The sequence below is a fragment of the Lissotriton helveticus genome, chromosome 11 (assembly GCF_964261635.1).
Source record: "Lissotriton helveticus chromosome 11, aLisHel1.1, whole genome shotgun sequence".
Taxonomy (NCBI): Eukaryota; Metazoa; Chordata; class Amphibia; order Caudata; family Salamandridae; genus Lissotriton; species Lissotriton helveticus.
The window spans coordinates 818,610,111-818,633,289 of NC_136072.1; the positions used below are offsets into that span (position 1 = coordinate 818,610,111).

At 45.9% G+C, this 23,179-nt stretch overlaps 1 protein-coding gene across 13 annotated transcripts in view; it reads left to right on the forward strand.

Moving 5' to 3' along the window:
- The window catches only part of FAM178B (family with sequence similarity 178 member B), a 2,777,737-nt gene that overhangs the window by 2,210,135 nt on the left and 544,423 nt on the right, over positions 1 to 23,179 (forward strand). For all 13 annotated transcript variants that reach the window (XM_078666947.1, XM_078666951.1, XM_078666950.1 and 10 more), the window contains one exon: positions 18,201 to 18,303. In XM_078666947.1, coding sequence (XP_078523073.1) covers positions 18,201 to 18,303 — 103 coding nt within the window. The remainder of the gene's footprint in view (positions 1 to 18,200; positions 18,304 to 23,179) is intronic.

Here is a 23,179-nt window from a genome sequence, read left to right on the forward strand (position 1 = left end):
TTTGACCATAGTTTTGATGATTTGCTGCTTGCTAGAGCTGCAAGTGTAGCATCATTTTGTGCTTTTGGGTGTGCATATCTTGCATGTTGCGACATTCCAATTTTTGTTCTGAATCTGATGTCACAGAACTTATCAAAGAGTTGTATCTCCCCTCTCTTTATTCTACCTTTCCATTTTGCATATTGGCATGCAGTACTGTGGAATCCATCTTCATCGTCACATTTCGAGCAATATGTTTTTAGGTAGAATCCTTGGTGTTTATTGGAGACATGTTTTCTAAGTTCTTTCAAGGTTCCCATTATGTCTCCACACAAATCAAAGTTGTATTTTTCACTATATTTCCAGCATGTGACTTTTTTGGTGAAATCATTTTGTTTGTCATTGGGTTTATTATTGACCTTATACATATCTGGCAGTTTTTCATATCGTAATGCATTTGCGTCACTCTTTGCTGATGAGGCTACAAATTCAATGGGCAATGCCTCATCCAGCCACCAGCCCCACTGCGCACCCCTGCCCAACCCACCCTGCCCTTAGAGCCAATCCTTATCCTGAAGTTACTGATCTGACTCGCCGACTTCCCTTACCTGCATTCTTCCAACATGCCAAAGGCTGCTCACCTTGGAGACCTGCTGTGAATATTAGTTTGGCCCAGCACGAGATTGACACCATCTCTCCAGAATGCTGAAAAGCCAACAAGAGCTCAAGAGGATGTCACCAGAAATACAATGTTTTCCAGAGCAGAAGCTCCCAGCGGCAGCTGGCATAGCTCGCGGATGGTGTGGGCAGGCAGGTCGCGGGTGGCGCGGTGGGGGTGGGGCTCATGCGGGGTCACGCATATTTTTTTTTCAAAATGTAAAATAAAATAAACCTACCGTTGCGCCAGGTCCCACGTCACCGCTTCTGCTCTTCTCCGTCTCGGGCTGAAGCACAGCTAGGCCCCTCTGACCAATCACAACAGTGCAATGCAGCGTTGTGATTAATAGACACCCAGGCTCCCCTAACCAATCACAATGCTGCAATGCAGCATTCTGATTCGTTTTGAGCGTCCTGGTTGGACCCTCAACCAGGGAATGGGAGCCTGGACTTGTTCTTAATGCAGGCTTTAATGCAGCTTGCATGGAGAACGGGGAAAGCGTGCAAGACTGGTTTGGGCAGCCTGAGAGGGCCGACCAAACAGTCATTACGCACTTTGGTGTGGGCAAACCACTCCTCCCCTGCCTTGCTCCAAGAGCAGAGCAGCCCCACCCGCAAAGCAGCATAAAATTATAATAACTTAAAGTTATTATCATTTTATGCTTCTTACTTGCACGCCGGACTTCTCACCCATTTCATTTGGGCATTCAGTTGAGATCGTTTTTGCCCCAAGACCTCTAATCATTCGCTTCACCAGATTAAACTGGGTTTTCGAAAGCCATCTAATATGAGCGAAAGTTTGGAGGGAACTAGCTACTAGATGGTTCAATTCGTTTTTCGATTCTATAACCAAGTCGGTCGACCAATTTGCACGTCAGGACCTCTATGAACTTCCACCCGAGTTTCCTCTGTCTTCACCCCCAGGCATAGTTCACCATCTTTCAGTTCCTATCACACACGCTCATGCACTAGCTCCCTGACAGAAGCAAAAAGAACAGATAATGGACCGAATGCTGAACAATGCAAACATTCACCCCACTATCTCCTTGACAGAAGCAAAAAAAACAGATGATGGACCGAATGCTGAACAATGCAAACATTCACCGCCAGTCACAGATCTGGGTGTAATCCATTGTTTTTTTGCTCACCACGCCACCCCAGTTTGGACCCTGCTGCTCATAGGAACATACCAGCCCGAACTGCCAAGGCCAGGTCCTCCCTGGACTGGAAACAATCATCCTGGTACTGGTTTTGGGTATCGCCCCTCATCAGCCAGGCTAGTTTGAATCTAGAGGCACAGTTAGCACGGGACCTACGTCTGGGTATACCCTTACCAATTAGGCTGACAAAAGCAAATAGAACAGATGATGGACGGAATGCTGAACAATGCAAACATTCACCCCCAGTCACAGATCTGGGTTTAATCCAGTCTTTTTTGCCCACCACGCCACCTCAGTTCGGACCCAGTCATATGCACATTAGTCTTGACCCTGCTCTTCTGAACCCGAACAAGCAGGGGTGACTTCAGGGTCCTCTGGGATCCTGTCCAATGCACTTTGCAACATGGTGGGCTGGAGAAGGGACCTCAGGGCCTTGGGCTTCCACCCCAGGGCCTGCCAGGGCTCTGACTCGGAGCCTGGACAGAGTTTCTGAACAGAAGGGACAATCAGGGAGACCTTACCATGCCTGCGGACACCTGTCTGCCACACTTTGAAACATGGCAGGCCAGGAAATGGAGCCCAGGGTCTGGTTCTTCCACCTCAGAACCTCCCTAAGATCTTTCATAGGGTGCGATCAGAGCTTCTTTACCCCTACAAGCAGGGGAGGCCTCCCCAGGCCTCTATCGACGGCACTCTGACACACGGCAGGCAAAGGAACAGAGCCCAGGGCCAGGGTCTTCCAGCCCAGGCCCCCCACGAGCTATGACCCTGGCCCGGTCAGAGCTTCTGAACCCAGACAAGTAGGGGAGACCTCCAGGTTCTCTGGGACCTCACCCTGTGCACTTTGTGACACAGCAGGCTAGAGAAGAGAGCCCAGGACTGGAAGCTTCCAACCCTGGATACGCCGGAGCTCTGCCCTGGGGCACAGTCAGAGCTTCTTGTCCATGCAAGGATAGGAGGCCTCCCCAGGTCTCCATGTCCTCGTCCAGGGCACTCCCTGAGACACGACAGGACAGGGAACAGGGCCCGGGGCAGGGGTCTTCCAGACCAGGGCCTGCTCAGAGCTTATGAACCCGGACAAGCAGGCGAGGCCTCCCTGGACTCTGTCCCGGGCACTTTGTAACTTCTTGGGTCGGAGCAAGGAGCCCACGGTCTTCCACCCCAGGGTCCATGGGGCTCTGGCCCAAAGCCTAAACAGATTTTTTGAACTCAAAATAGCGGTGACCTCCCCGGGCATGTTGGAACTGTCCTAGTCACCTTGCGACATGGCAGTCCGGAAGAGGGAGCCCAGAGCTTAGGGCTTCTTTCACTGGGCCGCTGTGGCTCTGTTCCAGGGCACAATCAGAGCTTCTGGACCCAGACTATCAGAGGAGGCCTCACCGGCCTTCAGGTCACCATCGGCAGCACTCTGAGATATGGCAGGCAAGGGAACAGAGCCCATGGCTGAGATCCTCCATCCCAGAGCCCTCTTCAAGCTCTGGACCAGGGCCAGATTAGAGCTTTTGAGCCTAAATAAGGAGGGAGACCTCCCTGGGACTGCAGCACCCTGTTCCGGGCACTTTGAGGCACAGCAGGCCAGAGATTGGAGCCCCAGGCTATGGGCTTTGACCGTGGGCCAGCTGGGGCTCTGACCCATGGCCAGTTCAGACCTTCTTATCCCAGGCAAGCAGGGATGGCCTACCGGACCTTCAAGTCCCCATCCGGGCCACTTTGTGGCATGGCTCCCAAAAACCAGTCCCTGGGGTCCTCAGTGTGGTCCTGCCTGAGCACTGCCCGTTCTTGCAATCAGTGCACACCAAGTGACAGAGGAGGGCATTTTAGAGAGTGTATTCATTCTCCTGGAGCCCTGTCTGGGATTCAAGCATCAAATGAGCCCTCATTCGTACTTCCAAAACAGCTTGGGAATCTGAACACTGAGTCGCATGAAGGGAACGACGTGTTTTGTTTATTGATTTTAAGCACAAACCCTCACCAGTGACGTTAGCATTGCACATTTTGCACCACCAATGTAGGCGTGGTAAAGGACCCATAATATTAATTATACCCAGGTCTAGTAAAATGCATGCAGTCATCATCATAAATAACTTTATTCGATTCAAAAGAATCATAAAAGTATACAATTTGACGTACAAATTCACAAATGGTATTTCATATCCAAAGGTTCAAAAACAGAAACACAAAACGCAGTATATCAAAAAGCACAATATCAATAAACATTGTATTTATATAAAAATTCTTAAAAATCAATCTAATAGAGCTAAGCATAAAAATTACATTAAAAAACAATTAATAATAATCTCTATTACTCAAGACTTCCTTATATAGTCAAGATCAAATGTCCCTCAGGAAGAGTTTAATAGCTTCTTTTAAAAGCAAGCTAATAGATGTAAAGTGCACTATGCTTTATCAAATTACATTACTACATGTACAGGTGGGTTAGCCCCTCACACCAACCCACTTGGTTATGCACGACAACTGCCAAAACTTAGTACGTTTTAACTAAATGCATTCATATATATCATCAATAGTATTTCATTTCTATAGGTTTCAATAGCTTTCAGTAGCAAACACAATATGTCATATCAGAAAACATGCTATCAGTAGCAATTCCTGATTAAAAGGGCCGATCTAATAAAGCTAAGCATAGAGCTACATATAGCAGCAGTTTGTAATGATCTTAGATGCTCAAAACCTTCCTAAAAATTACAAGGTCGAATTTCCCTTAGGAGGTGTTTAATAAAACGATATCTTGGAGCTTTGTAGAGTGTGCAAAAAAGCACAAAGTGCATTGTGCATTGTTGAGCTTCATTATCACATGGGCAAGGGGGTAGCCTCTCACACCAACCCCCTTGCTTCGGAAAAGCAACTAAAAAGTGCAGTGCATTTAGCCGAAATCTAGTCAAATAAAAACGCCATTGCGTATGTGTAGTAAAAGATAGGTATAACTGCTTGATATGATAGTTGTTTGTCATATTTAGACAAGCCTAATATAGTACGATATGCATTCTTATTCACCATCTTGGTGTCTGCTGTAATAGAATCTGGGTTATCATAAAAGTTACCAAGACCAATTTTAAAAAAGGTTTCCTTTACATAAAATAGCCATGGAATCTGCATGGCAGTATCCAAATTTACACAATCTTTTAGGATTTCTTTTGAGAACAACAGGTCTTCTGAGGACCATATTTTTCCCCATAGGAGCAGTGGGGGACACATGAATACTGTCACTCACGAAGTCTAAACCCACCTCGGAATGACAACAAGTGTTGGAAGAACTATTTGGAACTGATAAAAGACGTTTTAAAAACTTGTTCTCCATGATTTGTATTTGTGTACTTTTGTAGTATCCCCATACCCCTGCTCCATAGGTCGCAACTGGCAAGCATTTAGATTTATACAATATCTTTAGTTCAGCGATTGGTTTTTGACCTAATTTGCTTGCAAAACGAAAGAGGGCCTCTATAGATCTAGTTGTCTTTTGTACCGTACCCGAGTTGTTATTAAAGGGTCCCAATTCAAGGTTTTATTAAGAAGATTTCCCAAATAATTAAAATTTGGAACTTTTTCAATAACCATATTATCCACAACAAATTTACGGGTTTTGGTCCTATTTGGGACGCAAACCATTGTGAATGATTTGTAAAGTTAACCTTTAGGTCTAATCCCAGCATAAATTCATTAAAAGCATTCAAGCATATTTGCATGCTATTTGCAGTTAAAGTCATTAGCACAGTATCGTCTGCATAAGACAATAAAGGTATGTGTTTGCCATTTATTTTAGGGAAGTCCAAACCTTTTTCCAACAAAAAATTTTCTAAACCATTTGTGTAAACTAAAAACAAAAATGGGGCCAAAATACAGCCCTGACGGACGCCTTCAGTTGATGGAATAGGCCCTGTTTTATCGCCCTCAGGCCCATATCGAATGGTCACAGAAGTAGCAGCATGTAATCTACGCAGCAAAGTAACCAATGATTCCTCAAACCCCCATAGACTCCATTAGTAGCCACAATTTCCCCCTACACACAGTGTCGAAAGCACTGGATAAGTCCATAAAGGCCAGGTGCATAGAGACACCCCTGGCCTTTATGTACTTACCCATGATCAGGGCCAGATTGAGACACTGCTCCGTTGTCCCCCTACCTTTTCTAAAACCATATTGTGTATCCACAATAAGTCCAGAGGAGTTCGCCCATGTCTCTAGGTGGGCCAATATTACTCTCCCCAATAGCTTACAGGAGGCGTCTATTAAGGAGATTGGCCTATAGCAGCAAGGGTCGCTTTTGTTACCTTTTTTAAAGATTGGCACAACTACTGCCTCTTTCCAAGATGATGGAATGCGCCCCACAATGACCGCCTTAAAAACATTAAGCAAAAGGGGTACCCAGACTTCATGATTAGATTATTTTTAAACAAATCCAAGGGTACAGCATCAGGACCTGGTGCCTTGAGTGGGATACCTCTTCTCAGGGCCTCCTCCACTTCACCCAAGGAAAGAGAGAGACTAAGCTGTTGTGCAGTCTCAATATTAAGATGGATTTCATCCTCACTTTTGCTTATCAAAGTGGTACCCTTTGGATTAAAAATCTTGGAGTAAAGGGACTCCCAAACCTCCCCGGTTATATGCATAATCATGGTCCTATTTTCGTTACTAAGGAAGGGACGATTTATAACCTCTCAAAATAACCTACTGTCTCTTAAATCAGAAGCTTTCTCAAGGTCATCCCAGGCCTGCTTTTTCAGTTCCAATTTCCTTTTTTCAATGGTCTCTTTATAATTTCTTCTTGCTTTCTTAACCATTGCTTTATCCCGTGGGACTCCGTGTAAAGCCTTTTTCAATAACGTTTGTGTTGCGGAGCATTCAGCATCAAACCATTTGTTATCTCGGGTACTACCCTTCCCGGCAGGTTTAAACAAATATGTGGCCACACAATCGCAGAGGAATTCAAAGTTCTGTACTATCGATTCAGGCTCACAGGTGCTCGTTAGACAGGTAGTTACTTGTGATAGGTTGGCTTTAAAGATTGTTTCCTCCAATTTTTTAGGATTAGCCCTATCCCATTTTAGCCTAACACCATGTTTGTGACTATATTTCATCGGTTGTTCAGTAAACTGTTCCCTGTCAACCACAATACTCAACAATAAGAAAAGTGGATTATGGTCGCTAGCAGGGTTTGGTTCCATTCTAAAATCATCAATAAGATGAACATACCTATTAGAAACTAATGCAAAATTGATTACACTCATTTGTCCCCCAGTCCCTTGAAAGGTTGGAACTGGCACAGATGAAGTGCTAGTCAACATATCTAGCATGCAGAGATCATTTACCACAATAATATTGTTCAATGCATCACCCTGTATAGTGTGCTTAAAGTGTGCAAGTGGTTGTTCATTAATATCAAGTAAACCAGAAGCCTTGCTCCCACTTTGATAGCATGTGGTACAATTAAAATCCCCCAACCACATAATACACAAAGGAGAAAATCTTTCAGTCACTTTGGTTATTTCAACCTGCAAGCCGTCAATAATTGGTGCAGTCTGGGTGTTAAAAATATTATAGTACCAATTGATTAAGAACAAGGGGACAGGAAACAAGTTAGTAATTAAGATCAATTGGTACCGTGGAGAAGCCATTATTTTATCTATTTTTAATGACTTGTATTTTACCGAAATTGAAGTCATTACGCCACCTTTTGCCCTCCCAGCCAATGAAGGTTCAGCGTGGACGACAGATAAGTAATATCCGTCCAGGCATGGGTCAGTTCTGCTCCAAGTTTCTTGAAGACAGATGATGTTTAAGGATTTAATATATTCCATCCATGCCTCATCCAGTAATCTTCGTGAGATGCCTGCCACATTCCACGAGATTAAGCGAAAGGTGCATCTATCGATTTGATTTACTATATCTAGGTGTTTACTAGAGCTAAGCATTTCTACTGTTTGACCGGCGTGTGTGGTATTCTGATTATCCTCACAATCTGTAACCAAGGCCCGTGTTTTGTCTTTATTGCGAGACACCTGAAAATCTCCATATTCTCCCAAAGGGTCAGCAGATGATATAGGCTCGCTAATGTTCCCACAATATAATGGAAATACAGTCATGTCTTTACCATCATTTCCCATGGGGTCCCTCTTTGTAGTCAATCAACCTCTGCTAGGGTACTCAAAGGGTCAAAACGATTTACATGATACCATGGTGGAAACTGTGATTGTTGATTTATTTTATTTTGACACTCTATTCCTGTTAAGTTGGATTGCCATATAGGAGGGCGGTAAAAGAACCCCAATGGTAGAATCAAGACTTTTGACTTATCCACGATTTGATCGAACATCCTATTGTTTATAGCTCTGACCAGCCCTGGGGACCTAAAGGTTAAAACTATACAGTCCCCCTCCAATGATTTCTCACCTGGTCCAACCCATCTGACCCTATGTGCCATCTTGAGTTCTGAAAACAAGACATTACGATTTATACCTGTCTTGGCATTTACAAGATACAGTGATTTATTCCTCAAAGACGGCCAGTCTTCCCCTTCCCCTGGGGTTAATGGACGCACATTTATTAAGACAACAATATAAGGTGTAGTTTGAGGTGGTAAATTTAAAATTGAATCTGGACTGTTAACAGGCAAATGGCCCGGGGAACGTTCCGCAGCAGTGATCTTTTGGGGCATACCTTCATTTTGAGGGATTCCTGCCCCTGAGGGTTTGTTCTTATTCATGGGATTTGTTGCTTGATTACCATCCTGGGTCAGGCCATCTATATCCACAGGAGGACTTGTTTGACCCTTAGAAATCCCAACCTGTGTCATACTTTGCCCCGGCATTCTTATATAGCAGCTTCCCCACTTCGTTTTTTAACCAATTGCTTGTTTAGGCTAGATCTTAGTTCAGCTTGTGGTACACAGGTGTTTGAGTGTTGGCTCTCTGTGCGTGATAACCTATTTTCAATGTCAACCAATTTAAGTAAAATAGGTTGTAAATGAACGTTCATCACTGCTTCCAACTTAGTCCAGAAATTTTCCTCCATACCCTGGTGTGTAATCGGTGCCATCTGTGTGGGTTCTATATCTACTATCTGTTTACGTGGTCTTTTAGTTATCTGTCCCTTTCGTTTTTTACCCAATGGTGCCGGACAACTTCCATTTATCTGTTTGGATTTCTGTGCCCTCGTTACTACAGTGGGTTTATCTCTTATAGCAGGAGAATCTAGGATTTCGTGCAGTTCTTGGGTACTGGGAGAGTCTGGCAGCAACGGGGAGCACCCGTTAAATTGTGGTCCTCCTTCTACCTGACCCTCATCTGAATTTGTACTGGTAATAGCATAGCGACTCTGAAGTAATTGTGAATCTAGAGACAACCTGCGTTCAGTTAGCTTAATTTCGTTTATAATTACAGATTCGGCTCTTACTAAAATAGCGTCCAAGGTACCTACTACCCCTTTCCTTTTGCCTTCCTTTGGTTTTGTCATTGCTAACATTACTTCACAAAACACAAGACTCTATCAGAAAACAGTTCAAAGCTAAAATAAAAGACTCCTACGTATAAAACAATATACGCAAATGTCACTCAACAGACAATAACCAGCACCCATCACAATACAGATGAAAAATATTATCCAGTCCACTATAAAATTTAGGGCCAAAGTCTTACTTCATCCGGACAGTCAGAAAGCTGTGGCCCAGCACGGCCTCCTCCGGCCCCTGACGGCCACAGACTCCCGCCCTTTGCCCGGCGCCGGCCCGCGCGCATCCCACAGGGCTGGAAGGGCTAATTGCTTTTAAACCTTCCAATTACAGGGGGGAGGGGTGAGTTGTCCAGTGCCCCACAGCGTCCTGGGCCCTGTAGTCCTGCTCTTGCCCCCACACGCACAGCAGCAGCAGTGCGAAGCGTCTCCCCTGGTATCAATTTATAGAACAATCCACTCCAGTTTCTGCAGAAGGCTTGTAGCGTGCCAACAGCATCACCAAATGACATACAAAGTCCCTCTGCTAGCTTCCTTACACAGTCTCAACACTTCTTGTCCTGCTCACAGCCTTTCAGCTCTGCTCCCCCAGTCATAGACAGTCATAGACAACTCCAAAGGCTCTCTTACACGGGGCAGCCGCCTCCTGAAACTCCCATTGCTATCATTTGGCAGTGGGTCCTTACTACTGAATATTCCCGGTTATGCCTTAGTTTTTAAGCACATGTACGGTGCTGGGCATCAAAGGGGCATATTGCGCCTCATGAGCTTGTGTCAATCAATCAAAGCAGTCGGGGTAGAGGCAGCTCACTCCTCAGACCCCCTCCTCGTTCAGGTATTGCGTTGCCTCAATTTTTAATTTGAATGCCTCGTTTTGCGACGTCTCGATTCCACGGTACCTTTCTTGGTGCCTCGCTGCCTTTCTGTCTTCAAAGCGGCACAGCCATCTGAGCACGGTCTCTCTCCATCACGGGTGCTTCGGGAGAGTCTCAGTTTGGTGTTCTGCGTACTGCCGCCATTCCTCACCACACGCATACAATCATTGCACCCTACATGCATGATCAGCAGATATTGGCAGGCATTTCAAGAGCAATACTTCTGGGTCTGACAAATTCTGATCAGTGCCGGTGAGACATGTTCCAGCAAATTTTCAGTGCCTGTATTGTCGGGGAAGGTAAAGGTTTGATAGTGTATAGCACACTTACATCTCAACTATTTTGTTTTAAATGTATTCAATATTTTCTTAAATTTGGCAAGCCCATCAATCAATCAAGATACTTATAAAGCGCACTACATACCTGTAAGGGTCTCAAGGCGGAGGTGGGAGAGGGATCTGCCGCCAGTGGTCGGTCTTGGGACACAGAGGACTGTGGCGAGGGCGAGGCTAGCGGAGCGGAGCTGGCGGGTGGGGGTGTAGAAGTTGAGTCGTCTGTTGAGGTATGCTGGGCCGGTTTTGTGGAGAGCTTTGTGTGCGTGGATGAGGAGTTTGAAGGTTATCCTCTTATTGACGGGAAGACAGTGCAGGTCTCTCAGGTGGGGTGTGCCGTGGCTGCGGCGGGGGATGTCGAGGATTAGATGCGCTGACGCATTCTGGCTGCGTTGCAGTTGCCTCAGGAGCTTGGCCGACGTTCCTGCGTAGAGGGCGTTTCCATAGTCCAGCCTGCTGGTGACGAGGGCCTGGGTGACAGTTCTTCTTGTCTTGGTGGGGATCCACTTGAAGATCCTGCGGAGCATTCTGAGGGTGTTGAAGCAGGATGAAATGAAAAATTGCACTTGTATAGTGCATAACTACCCGGAGGCCTCGCAGCGCTTGAGACTGATTACTGTGTCGGGCCAACGGGTACTTAACATGCTTTTGCAAACAAGTGAGTCTTCAGGGCCTTCCTAAATGACAGTCGGTTGTTGTTTTCTCTCAGGGTTAAAGGCAGAGAGTTCCAAAGCCTCGCCGCTATATGAGTAAAAGAGCGTCCGCCCCATCGGGCTCTCTTGATTTTAGACGAGGTTGCCAGATGCAGTGAACCAGAGCGAAGAGCTCTGGAAGGAGTGTAGGGTAACACTAAAGGATGCAGAATGGCCGGGCCTGTTCGATGGAAAGATTTGTGCAAAATGCACATGGCCTTAAACTGCGTCCTGGCAGCCATGGGGAGCCAGTGAAGTTCTTTTAAAGCCTTCCTGGCTGATTGCCAGCGAGGGATGTTAAATAATAATCGGGCGGCACAGTTTTGGGTGACTTGAAGCCTGTTGATTACTGCCGCCGGGGCTCCTAGATATAAGACATTTCCATAGTCCAGGCGAGAAAGTATCAGGGCCTGCACCATGACCCTCCTCGCCTGGAATGGAAGCAAAGGGAGCACTTTGCGGAGCATTTTCAATAACCCGACGCATGTGGAAGCGGTTTTGCTGGCTTGAACTGAAAAATCCAATGCTTTGTCAAGCCAGATTCCCAGGCTCTTTATCTGGGGTTTAGGGAGGGGGGGGGCACCGAGACATGAGGGCCAGATGGAAGCCAAGGTGGTCAAGGAAGGATTGCCCAATAGCATGATCTCGGTCTTCTCCCCATTGAGTTTGAGGTGGGAGGATTGCATCCACTCAGCAACAGCCTCTAGACAGGGGACCAAGGTGTTAGACGAACCCTCAGCGTGGTCCAAAGAGACCACCAGTTGGGTATCATCTGCGTAGGTGACAATCCGCCCACCAAAAGGGTGGACTATCTCCTCTAGAGGCTGCATATAAACGTTAAAAAGGGTGGGGCTCAGGGAGGAGCCCTGGGGAACCCCACAGCTGAGCGGATGCTTAGATGATACTGCCTCGCCCTCAAACACCTGAAAGAATCGCTCATCCAGGAAGGAAGTCAGCCAAGCAAGGGCCGCGCCCGACACACCCATGCCCTTCAAACGATGTAATAATGTGGCATGGTTAACTGTGTTGAACGCGGCACTGAGATCGAGAAGTATGATGGCTGTTTTTCCTCCCTGGTCCATTATGGCTCTAGCTGCCTACGTCACTGCCAGGAGGGCAGTTTCAGTGCCATGCTGAGGGTGCAACTCCGTCTGGGAGACACGTAGTAAATTATTGGACTCTAAATAATCCACTAAGATCTTATTAACATGTCTCTCCAGCAGTTTACTCATCCATGGAAGCAACGAAATGGGCCGGAAATTGGACAGATTATTCTGATCCAAGTTCGGCTTTTTCAGCAGAGCCCTAACCATCGCGCATTTCCATGGGGCTGGAACAGAGTTAGAGGTGATAGAGGTGTTAAGGGTATCCGGGATGAACGGGCGGATAGTGTCAATCACCTTAACTAAAGTCTGCGGGGGAGCCGGATCAGTAGGAGATCCCGAGGTGACTTTATGGACCATTTTATCCAATGTACCGGGATCCAAGAGTGGAAGCGTAGCCAGTGAGCAGGACACGGGTAGACCAGAATCTAAGGTAGAAATGAAAAACCCATGTCCTCCTTACCTGTCGAGAGTAGGGAATAAATGGCCTGGATCTTCTGAGAGAAAAAAGTGGCAAGATTATCACAACGGGCCTGTGCACCATCTGATGCCAGGAGCTCAGAAGGGGGAGAGATTAAAGATTTAGCAATTTTTTTTTTTTTTTTATAAACCTTTATTAGTACAGAAAGGATATACAAAGCAGGGCCTACAACCGATCCGGCCGGCCACGATACGATAAAGCAGTCAAATAGTCCAAATGAAAAATCACAGAATCAGACGTAAAGAGGTGCGTTCAATACAATCGTAAAAAGGGGGGGGAGGTAAGAGGATCTAGACGGCCAGCAATCAGGAGCACAATAAGGTTAATTTTATATTATAGCAATAAGGCGTATGACAGGCTCAGCGACAACAAAGAAGTATCCGGATTCCCAAAACAGATCATTAGCAACAAAAGGATAAAGGGCAGCAATGCAGAAGTGTCAGCACTGTAGACATCGGTATAAAAACAGATGTGGTGAACACAAATCAATATGCAAATAGTAACAACTTTGCATTCCCACCACCCAGTAGCACATTGGATACAGAACAGGGGGGCCGGAATAGCGACATCAACAAAACTAGCCCGTCATACTAACCTCGGGAGAGAAGGAAGAGGGGAGGAGGGGAGAGGGGAGAGGAAGAGGAGAGGGAAGGAAAACACAGACTAAAAGAGAAGAATGCCGCGCTGAAACAGGCGCCCCGTAGCGAGGAACATATAAAAGAACAGGAATAGTAGCAGCGAGGAGGGCATGGGAGTCGCATTGGAAAGCGACAGAACTATAAAAGAAGAGCAGCGATGTTACAGACCCCACCCTAATCATACCACGGAAGGCTAGGACAGACGCGGCACTCCCATAAAGATACACAAAAGGGCCATAGAACTGAAAAAAATAAAACATCAAAGAAGACCCAACCCACCCATCCCACCCAGCACCCCTGCAGAAGGCTACGGCCTACCCTCCAAACAGCGCGCCTGTCGCCCTAAACCAGAACCCGAAATGCAGTAGAGACAAGAGAGAAAAGGAAGAAAAAGACAAAAAGAAGATATGAAAACAAGGTAGTAAATAGGAGGGAGGAGCATGAGGGCAGAAATAAATACGGTCGGCCACAGCCCTCCGCCCAACCATACAATCATAATACGTGTGCACCAGAACGACACAAACTCGAGCGCCACAGAACTTACAGAGGGGTCTCCCATAGCACTATGGATATGAGCCACTTCGTCACGAATCCGTATACCAATAATCCAACGGGAGCCGTGCATCTTACCCCAATCCTCGGGCGCTCCTCAAAGGTAGAGCCCGAGCGCGAGGGTCCAGGGTCGATGGACGGAGCAGCGGCGGGGGGACCCCTTCACACGGTCAGTCCACGGAGCACCACGCCCCGCACCAGCCTCATGGCCGCCAAGGCAGGCCCGGTTCAGGGTCCCCGGGAAGTTCTCACAGTGGCTCTCTCCAGTGGTGCAGTCTCTCGGCCGGGGCCGACGGTTACCACAACGCCGGGCCGGATCCAATAGGCGATGCCCCGGTCCCAGCTCCACAAAGGCCCCGGTTCCCTCGGGGGGCACAGCTCCGGAACCACTGCAAGCCGGAGCCTCCAGGTCAAACGATGAGTGAGAGCAAAATGTTGCGTTTCTATTTCTTCGAAAATATGTCGTCTCTGGGCAGGATATGCAACAGGATATGTGAGTCAGGCCAGAGGGCTGACGGAGCCGAGCTATAAGGCGACCATTTCGCTCGCGAGCTTGGCTCCTCCCCCCCAGATTTAGCAATTTTAAAAATTTCTCTAGGGGCGTTCGCTGCCGAGTTAATTTTGGTTCCATAGAACTCAGCTTGGGCAAGTTTTATTTCATTTTTATAGTGCCTAATTGTTGTTCTATACTCTGCTTCTTTCAGCTGAGAGGGATCTTTCCTCCAAGCTCTCTCCGCTTTGCGGCAGCCTTGTTTCAAAGTTCTAAGGGCAGGAGAATACCAAGGAGCAACTTTAGATCTTTTTATTGCTTGCAGAGAGCCCTTCGGAAGAACTTGATCAAGAGTATTAGAAATCCAATTATCAAAATTAAGAGCTGCCATGTTGGAATTACTCGTTTTCCGGGGTGGATGTTCAGAGAGGACTTGTTCCCATTCAAGAAGCGGTAGAGAGCTCCATTTCCTACCCCAATGTTTATCATGGATTTGTAAAGTAGGGGGAGTACTTATTGGCCAAGTGAGGGGGATTAAAAAGTAGTCGGTCCAGGGTAATGGTATCGGTACTTCAACCGATAATGTCTCTAGGTTACTGTAGACATGATCTAGAAGATGTCCCTTATTATGTGTCGCATAAAAACCCTTTTGAGACAGGCCAATAGCCTGGAGGTTTAAGCGGAGGCTATTGGCGGCGACATCGAGCGGATCATCCAAGTGCAAATTTAGGTCACCTAGCAGAGTAAAATTTGCTGCGGTGAGCACTAAGCTAGCCGCTATATCCGTCATGTCAGTGATGAAGTTGCCAAGGGAGCCAGGTGGTCGGTAGACTAAAATACCGGAAAAGGTAAAGGTGGGGGAAAATTCAAGAGCAAAATATAGGCTCTCACAGGCTAGGGTGGTGGAAGGAGTGACAGAGGAATGGCCCATACTAATGCTGGATCATTTTGTAACTGGAGCCATGTCTCAGTTAGAAAAAGGACCTCAGGGTTAAGCTCCTCAATCAATAATGCTAGTTCAGTGTGGTGTTTAGGCAAGGACCGACAGTTAAGAAGAAACATATTCCTTGTGTGTGTAGAAGAGTTTATGCCTGGACTTAAAAGGGATGAACACCAGTCGCATGTTTTGCAGCCGGCATTTATAGTATTAGGAAGGACCGAATGTAAACAAAGCGGGCTAACAGTAGGTCGCAATGCACACAAAGAAGAAGCGCTGTAACAGATACGACGTCCTACCATATTGCCAGGGCCAGAAGCCAGGAGCGTCAGGACGCGGACTGGCGCAGACTGGCTTCTCTTTGGCGCCTCTTCGGCGCGTCTATGGCGCTCCCGCTGCGCGTCACCGCTGCGCGAAAGGACAGAGATTATGTAGATTGGGAGGTGAGGGAAGACTAGACCGTCAACCTCCAAAGATGGCCGCCCCCCGAGGGACAACCGGAAAGTGCAAGCGCTATTCCTCCCTCCACTCAATCAGCATGAATTTGCTGCGGTGGACCGGGGAGTCAGCGCGGTGAAAGGCAAGGTAACAACAGTTTTAATATACAATTTTAAAATAGAGCAGGTTAAAAAACCCTTGCAGCAATAGAGTAAAATGCACACCCTCGCGCTACAGTGCTGTTAATCAATCTACACGAGCGCGTGTGTTTCAAAGCCCTAAATAGTCAGGGAAGGAGGGAAGACTAGACCGTCAACGTCCGAAGATGGCCGCCCCCCGAGGGACAACCAGAAAGTGCAAGCGCTATTCCTCCCTCCACTCAATCAGCATGAATTTGCTGCGGTGGACCGGGGAGTCAGCGCGGTGAAAGGCAAGGTAACAACAGTTTTAATATACAATTTTAAAATAGAGCAGGTTAAAAAACCCTTGCAGCAATAGAGTAAAATGCACACCCTCGCGCTACAGTACTGTTAATCAATCTACACGAGCGCGTGTGTTTCAAAGCCCTAAATAGTCAGGGAGGGAGGGAAGACTAGACCGTCAACCTCCGAAGATGGCCGCCCCCCGAGGGACAACAAGGAAGTGCAAGCGCTATTCCTCCCTCCACTCAATCAGCATGAATTTGCTGCGGTGGACCGGGGAGTCAGCGCGGTGAAAGGCAAGGTAACAACAGTTTTAATATACAATTTTAAAATAGAGCAGGTTAAAAAACCCTTGCAGCAATAGAGTAAAATGCACACCCTCGCGCTACAGTGCTGTTAATCAATCTAGGATGAGGAGATGGCATTGACCTGCTTAGTCATGGAGAGGGTAGAGTCGAGGATGACCCCTAGGTTGCGTGCGTGGTCGGTGGGTGTCGGGGCTGTTCCTAGAGTTGTCAGCCACCAGGAGTTGTCCCAGGCTGAAGGGGTGGAGCCGAGGATGAGGACCTCCGTCTTGTCCGAGTTCAGCTTCAGTCGGCTGTTCCTCATCCATTCGGCGATGGCCTTCATTCCTTCGTGGAGGTTGGACTTGGCGGTGTGAGGGTCTTTGGTGAGGGAGATGATCACCAAAAGTGCATTGGTGGGTAAATCTCATCTGCAAATTGATATTATTTTATTAGTATTTTTGAATCGTAGTGAAAGAAGCATGTTCTCTCAAGAGAGAAAGTGAGGCGTATACACAATATCCTTGAAGAGACGAAATTCCTTATGAGGGAAGCATACACTTTGCAGAAAAAAGTTATATGGTGTTCTCTTTTGATACTGAGGTGTAACAGTATGGTACCTTTCATAACAAGGGCCCATTCTACATGAAAGTTTGAAACAGGGCTTTGAGATAACTATTACACAGGAGAGACTAAAGCTCTCCTTGGATGGGTGGGGGAAGAGGTATTTATCCCACACACCAATGGGAGATCCAATTACATCACCACATCATTTTTGTACTCCATGAACCATATTGTTCAGAGAACTGGCAAGGAGTCATTTTTAAATTCAAGGGCATTCAAAGGTGGCATTTTTCCGTCAATAGTCAGTCAACATACTGGTTAGGATTTTCCTTAATAGTTTTCGATATGTAGCTTTTCTATGTTTTTCAAATAAATAAGCTTTATTTAAAAATTAAAAAAATACGTAGAAAGGTGGTGCTATCGTCCTGTACTGTAAAATTGGCTATTGGCTGCAACACTCCCACACAAGGAGCTTAGGCTGGCTAAGAGTTCAAAGGCAAGTCCTTCCCCCAAACCACTCAGCATGACCAGGAAGAGCCTAGTAACAAACAAGAAGTTTCACTTAAAGTGAAAGGCCAAGACGCACACCAAAGAACCAGCATGCACACACCTTTAGTCTCACCTTATATAGTGTCTTATACAATCCTTCCTCCTTTACACATAGCTACAACTCAAATTATAAGTCCAACTTCCTTCCTCACTCCACCTCCGGCTCTCTCCCTTTCCTCTGGGTATCTTATCTTTTCTTTAACTCTTCAATTCTTACACCTATCTCCTTCTCCTCCACTTTTACCGCGTCTGCAGTGGTTTTCTTCACCTCCATACCACACGTTCTACTCACCAACATTGTTCTTATGCTTTGCCTCCAGTGTAATTCGCTTGTTTTAATATACACAGGTAAACCCTTATTATCTACAATTTATACTTTGTTCTCAATAAAGAGTGATTTTTTTTCGCCATGTTTGACCAGGATTTCTTCTCACCTGCAGCTTATATTGCTACCTTCCCCACAGCTCCTTCCTCCCAAACCAGCTTTCTTTTTCTGGACCCTTAACCGCAGTATGTTGCCCAGCGTAACCCCTTAAATGGTTTTATATTTTATGTCCTTATCACTTCTCGCCCCTACCTTTAGGACTTTTCATGAGTGCAGCGATTCCCAGAACAGTGTGGAAAGGAGCTCACCGGCAGCAGCATCCAAGAGCCCTGTGGCCTCAAACCTCAACCACGTGTTCAAGGTAAGATACATGGAAGAGCTACTCCAATACAGTATGTAAACAGGCAAAACAATCCCTTTGAAAAACTAAATGTAAACATGAGCAGCAATACCCCGACCGCATCTAAATCCTACACATTGATGGTGAACAGCACCATCCAAAGAAAAGTCCTTCTTGGGATCTGGGCTTCATGTGGTAGAGGTGCGGGGAAAGCCAGAAACAAAAAGAGTATGCTTCTTGCATAGTTATGTGGCAATGAAACTTAATGAGCTTAATAATTTCACTTGCAAGAATAAGGGCAACTTATTTATCTAATCTGTTAAGTAAAAGGTGGTCTTATTGTTAACTTTCTATGAACATCAATATCCAATTTTATGTTATGCACCTTAGTTGCTACAATGTATTTATACAGTGGTGGCTGGTATTTAATGGCGCTGGGGAGGCGCGTCACATGGGGGAGGGAATGAAAAAAAATTAAAATACCTGTTGCTGCCGCCTCTCGTTCCTCTGTGCCTGCTTCCAGGGTAGGAAGCAGGAAGCATCCGTCTCCCCATTGCCAATCACAACTATCCAATGCAGCGTTGTGATTGGTCTGAGAGCTGTGGTTCAGCGCTCAGCCAAGGAATGGGAGGCTGGGCATGTTCTGCACCCAGGCTGTAATGCAGCCTGGTACAGAGCATGCAAAGTGCGCATGACGGTTTGGCTGGCCCGAGAAAGCCAGTCAAAACGTCTTGCGCACTTGGGGTGGGCAAACCACTCCAACCCTGCTTGTGAGCAAAGCCGTCCAGCCCCAACCGAGCAGAGCCAGGATAGACAATAAAATAATAATTACAATGAGTTATTATCATTTTATTTTTTCCTTGTTGGCCTGCTCAGTGGGGCAACGCTCTTCTGCCTTAGCGGAGGAGCCGCCACTGTTTTTATACAGTTAACTTCTTGTCTTCCTCTGATGTCCTTTCCTGTTTTAGAGGCTTACAGCTGTTACAGAATGGGTTCCACCCTTTTTACAAAAGTGGAAGTCTACTTTAAACAGTTGGAAGAGTGGTAAGGGGATGTCTATTTTAAAGGATGTTTTCCCTCACCCACCCGAAGGTGGTATGCTTCATCATTGGGCAACTTCCTCGCCTTATGAACATGGTTATAATGCAGGCTACAACTCTCTCTATGAGAGTGAGGGGCTCAGGGATGTTTTCTTTGATAGAGAGAGGTGTACTAAACCTTTATGTGATCTGGGTGTGGTCAGGAGTGAAAAAGAACGAGTGTGAAGTAAAACTAACTCCAGGATGCACAATAAACTTTATTAGGGCACCCCAGGGCCAGGATTAAAACCAGGCTATGACAGGAGGAAATTCAACCTATCATAGAGTAAAGAAATGGGTCGACATGTTCGAGCCTTATACCATCCTGAGGGGTGTGGCGCCTTTCTTCAGGACCCCGTGAATAGTATAATAAAGTATGTGTAACAAATGCACTGTGGTGCAAAATAAGCAAAAATGATGTTAAACAGAACCAGCGGGTTGGAGTGGAGAGACCACTCAATCAGGAGTCCACCGGTTGGTATTTACCCGCAAATGTCATGTAACAAACTTCACCTTAACCTTGGCGCAAACTCAACGTAGTATCGAGTCCTGTCTGAGTCGATGGCTGGTAGCCCAGATTGCCAGGAAGCTTCCTGAGACCCAGGGGTCTCTTTTGTGTTGTTGGTTTCTGAATAGGGGAGTCGACCCCTGTAGGTCTATAAGGGCCCGATGTAGGTAATCTCGATTTACCTACTCTTAAATACCGAATCATACCGATTTGGTATTTAAGAGTAGGTAAATGGGATGTAGGTAATTTCTCTTTTTAAATTATTGAATCGGTAAGATTCGGTAATTACCAAATCGGTATTTACCGATTCGGTAATTGCCATTCATTCCTGTGGGCCTCCAGGCCCATAGGAATGAATGTCAATTACCGAATCGGTAAATACCGATTCGGTAATTGGGGGAAACATTGAAGGGTGGCAGGGTGTCACTTTGACACCCTGCTGCACCCCTCAATCATGTATGGGTGCACATGTTTCAGACAGTCTGCAACATGGCAACGTTTCAAAAGCAAAAAATATGCTTTTTCAAGGCTTTTCATTATTTACCACCAACTTCTAGTTGGTGGTAAATAACGAATTCTTAAAGCCCTGTAGCACTGATTACAGTGCTACCTACATCTCATAATACAGATTTGGTAATTTTACCGAATCTGTAAAATTACCGAATCTGTAAAATTACCAAATCTGTATTTTAGGTGGCCCTACATCTCATTTTCCAAATACCGGTCGGTAACGGCCGAAATTACCGAATGTCGTCCGTTACCGACCGGTATTTGCCTACCTACATCTGGCCCTATATCTCCTAAAGCCCTCATTTCTGTTTCAGTCCTTTAAACAGTTGCCAGACCCTGGAATCGTTTTTCAAAATGCAACGACTAGGAAAATGATGTGGCATTAAGAAGACTAGAGACAACTCTATTAAGGATTAACATCTGATGTTATTCCTCTACAATAGCCTGCAAGCTCAATATAAGATTCAGCGCTACATACATTAAAAATAGAGATCTGATAAAAAATCTTTATCATGGAATTGTCCCTGCTCCAGCTGTAAATTACTATTTTGGTATTTTTATATAGCGTGATCTCGACCTGACCAGAAAGTATTGGACACTTTCCTTAAGCACCAGTTACATTACATAAGTTCAGAATCTTTTTTTAATGCCGGGAGATAAAGTGATTCGCCCAGAATCACAGGATGTTGAGGCGATGCCGCTTGTTTTGTTCAGCCGAAGCCATCCATTGTTGAAATTGTTGAGCTATTAAGGCACCAATGTGGGTGGACTTCAGGCAATGCTGTTTTCAGCCAGCAGTAGTAAACACACTACCCGTGTACTTTCACTGTTTCCATTAAACATCCTAACTTGGAGACTGCATTGCACTGACTGAAAAACAACAGGATCGCCGAATGGCACCCTGTTGGTAGGACCAACTGCATCTATGTGACCTGGTCATTTCATAACTGTTATCAAGAATACGGGCCATTTGCATTTTCCATGGTGGCCGATGCTGTTTTGTAACCTACCTCAGTCTATCCCACTACAGTCTACCCCACTCCACTACAATCTACGCCAATTTTCCCCACTCCAATCTACCCCATTCCCCTTTTGCCCAATCTGCCCAATTCTACTCTACCCCAATCTACCCCACTCCACTCTACCCCTGTACACCCCACCCCACTTGACCCCACTATACTCCACACCCTTCCACGCAGACATGAACCACTGGTGTGCCAAGGTTGATATACTAACTGAACAAGGGTCCCAGAATACTACTGCTGCCTTTTACGAGACTTTTTTTCTGATTGAATATTTAACCTTTCTTTGTTTTTTTGCATGTGTTTAAAGGTTTGGATGTTTGGTGACTCAAAATCAATCAATCAGGGGAATTGTAAGTGCACTGCTCACCCGTGAGGGCTCAAGTTTCTGGGGGGGAGAGGGGAGGGGGGTAAGCAGCTTGTGTTTAAGTTCTGGAGAGGTGGTCCACCTAACTCCTATATCATGCCAGCTCCCTCTAGAAGTTATCCTCCTTGTAGTAGCAAAATGTCCAAGATGGATGATCACAACATGCGTGTGGTCTGACTTCATATTCTCACACGGTGTTATTCGATTGATGTGCAGAAGACATCAAACACTTATGCAAGGAGCCTTGGAAGAACTCTCTAGTCCCCCTCCAGGTACTTCTAACGAACAAGCTGGTAGGCAGGGTTAGAGGAGGGTTTAAGGGCAGCATCACTACCTTACCTCCTTTCTAGCAATCCACACTGCACCAATGAACTTTATGTTGGCGGAAGGGAGGAAGGTGAAATGGAGGGCAGGGGTCGCAACCCAGCGCTGTACCTCCTTCCCTCCCACCACTGCTGACAACCTTCTAACAGAATAATTTAAGAGACTGAATTGGAAGTGAATAGACTAGAAATGTTTCGAGACCCTCCCATTTCAATCCCCACTTCATGATTAAGTTTCACATTAATCCTTAGTTTCACAATGCTACTCTATCCAGGAAAAGCACGGTGAAAACAAGGACCTGGGTGTCTGTGCTAACGCGGGATTACTGGTTACTAATTATCTTACCAAATCCCATTTCCTGTCGACTGAATCGTTGGTACCTGTCTTGAGTAAAAGGTAATCTCGCAATAAAGCAATCAATTTAAGAACTTACACCACTCTAAATGACCACTGACCAAAATTAAGTTTTAAAGATTTAATATAAAGTCAAAGATAACTGAAGATACAAACTTCTCAAAATGAGATTAAGAAGATAAATCGGTATCACTATGAACATGAACTTTTTGAATAGTCTGAGTCTGAAAAACAGAATAATAAGTACAACTTCCAATAACATGAGCGTTGCCAAAATGAATACAAGTTGCAACCTCAAAGTCATTACAGAAAAGAAAATTAAGGTTAGTCTGTCCCTACACTATATTAAGTGACATCCCTACTTAGCAAGATCTTAACCCTCTAGGTGTCAGCCGTGGTGACTTCCTAAGAAGATCACGCACTTCTCTTTGTCTCTTCTCTGATGATGGGTTTCTCCTGATCAGCCTATCTGCCTACCCATCCGCTTCCTTAGGCTCCCAAAATCATCTGCTCTGCTCTCCTCCCGGGTCACTTTCCCTAATACCAAATCACATTTCCAATAGAAACGCCCCTTGGGACGCCCCTCACGTGGTACATCTTTGCGCGGCAAACTCCATGATGGTACTCTTGAAGACCCTCGTTATAGTTGACCTTGGTTCCCAGGCTCCTTCTTCCGTGCGCTGATACCCCCTGAAATTCCTGGAAACTCCTACAGGCCTGCGCAAGGCGCCAC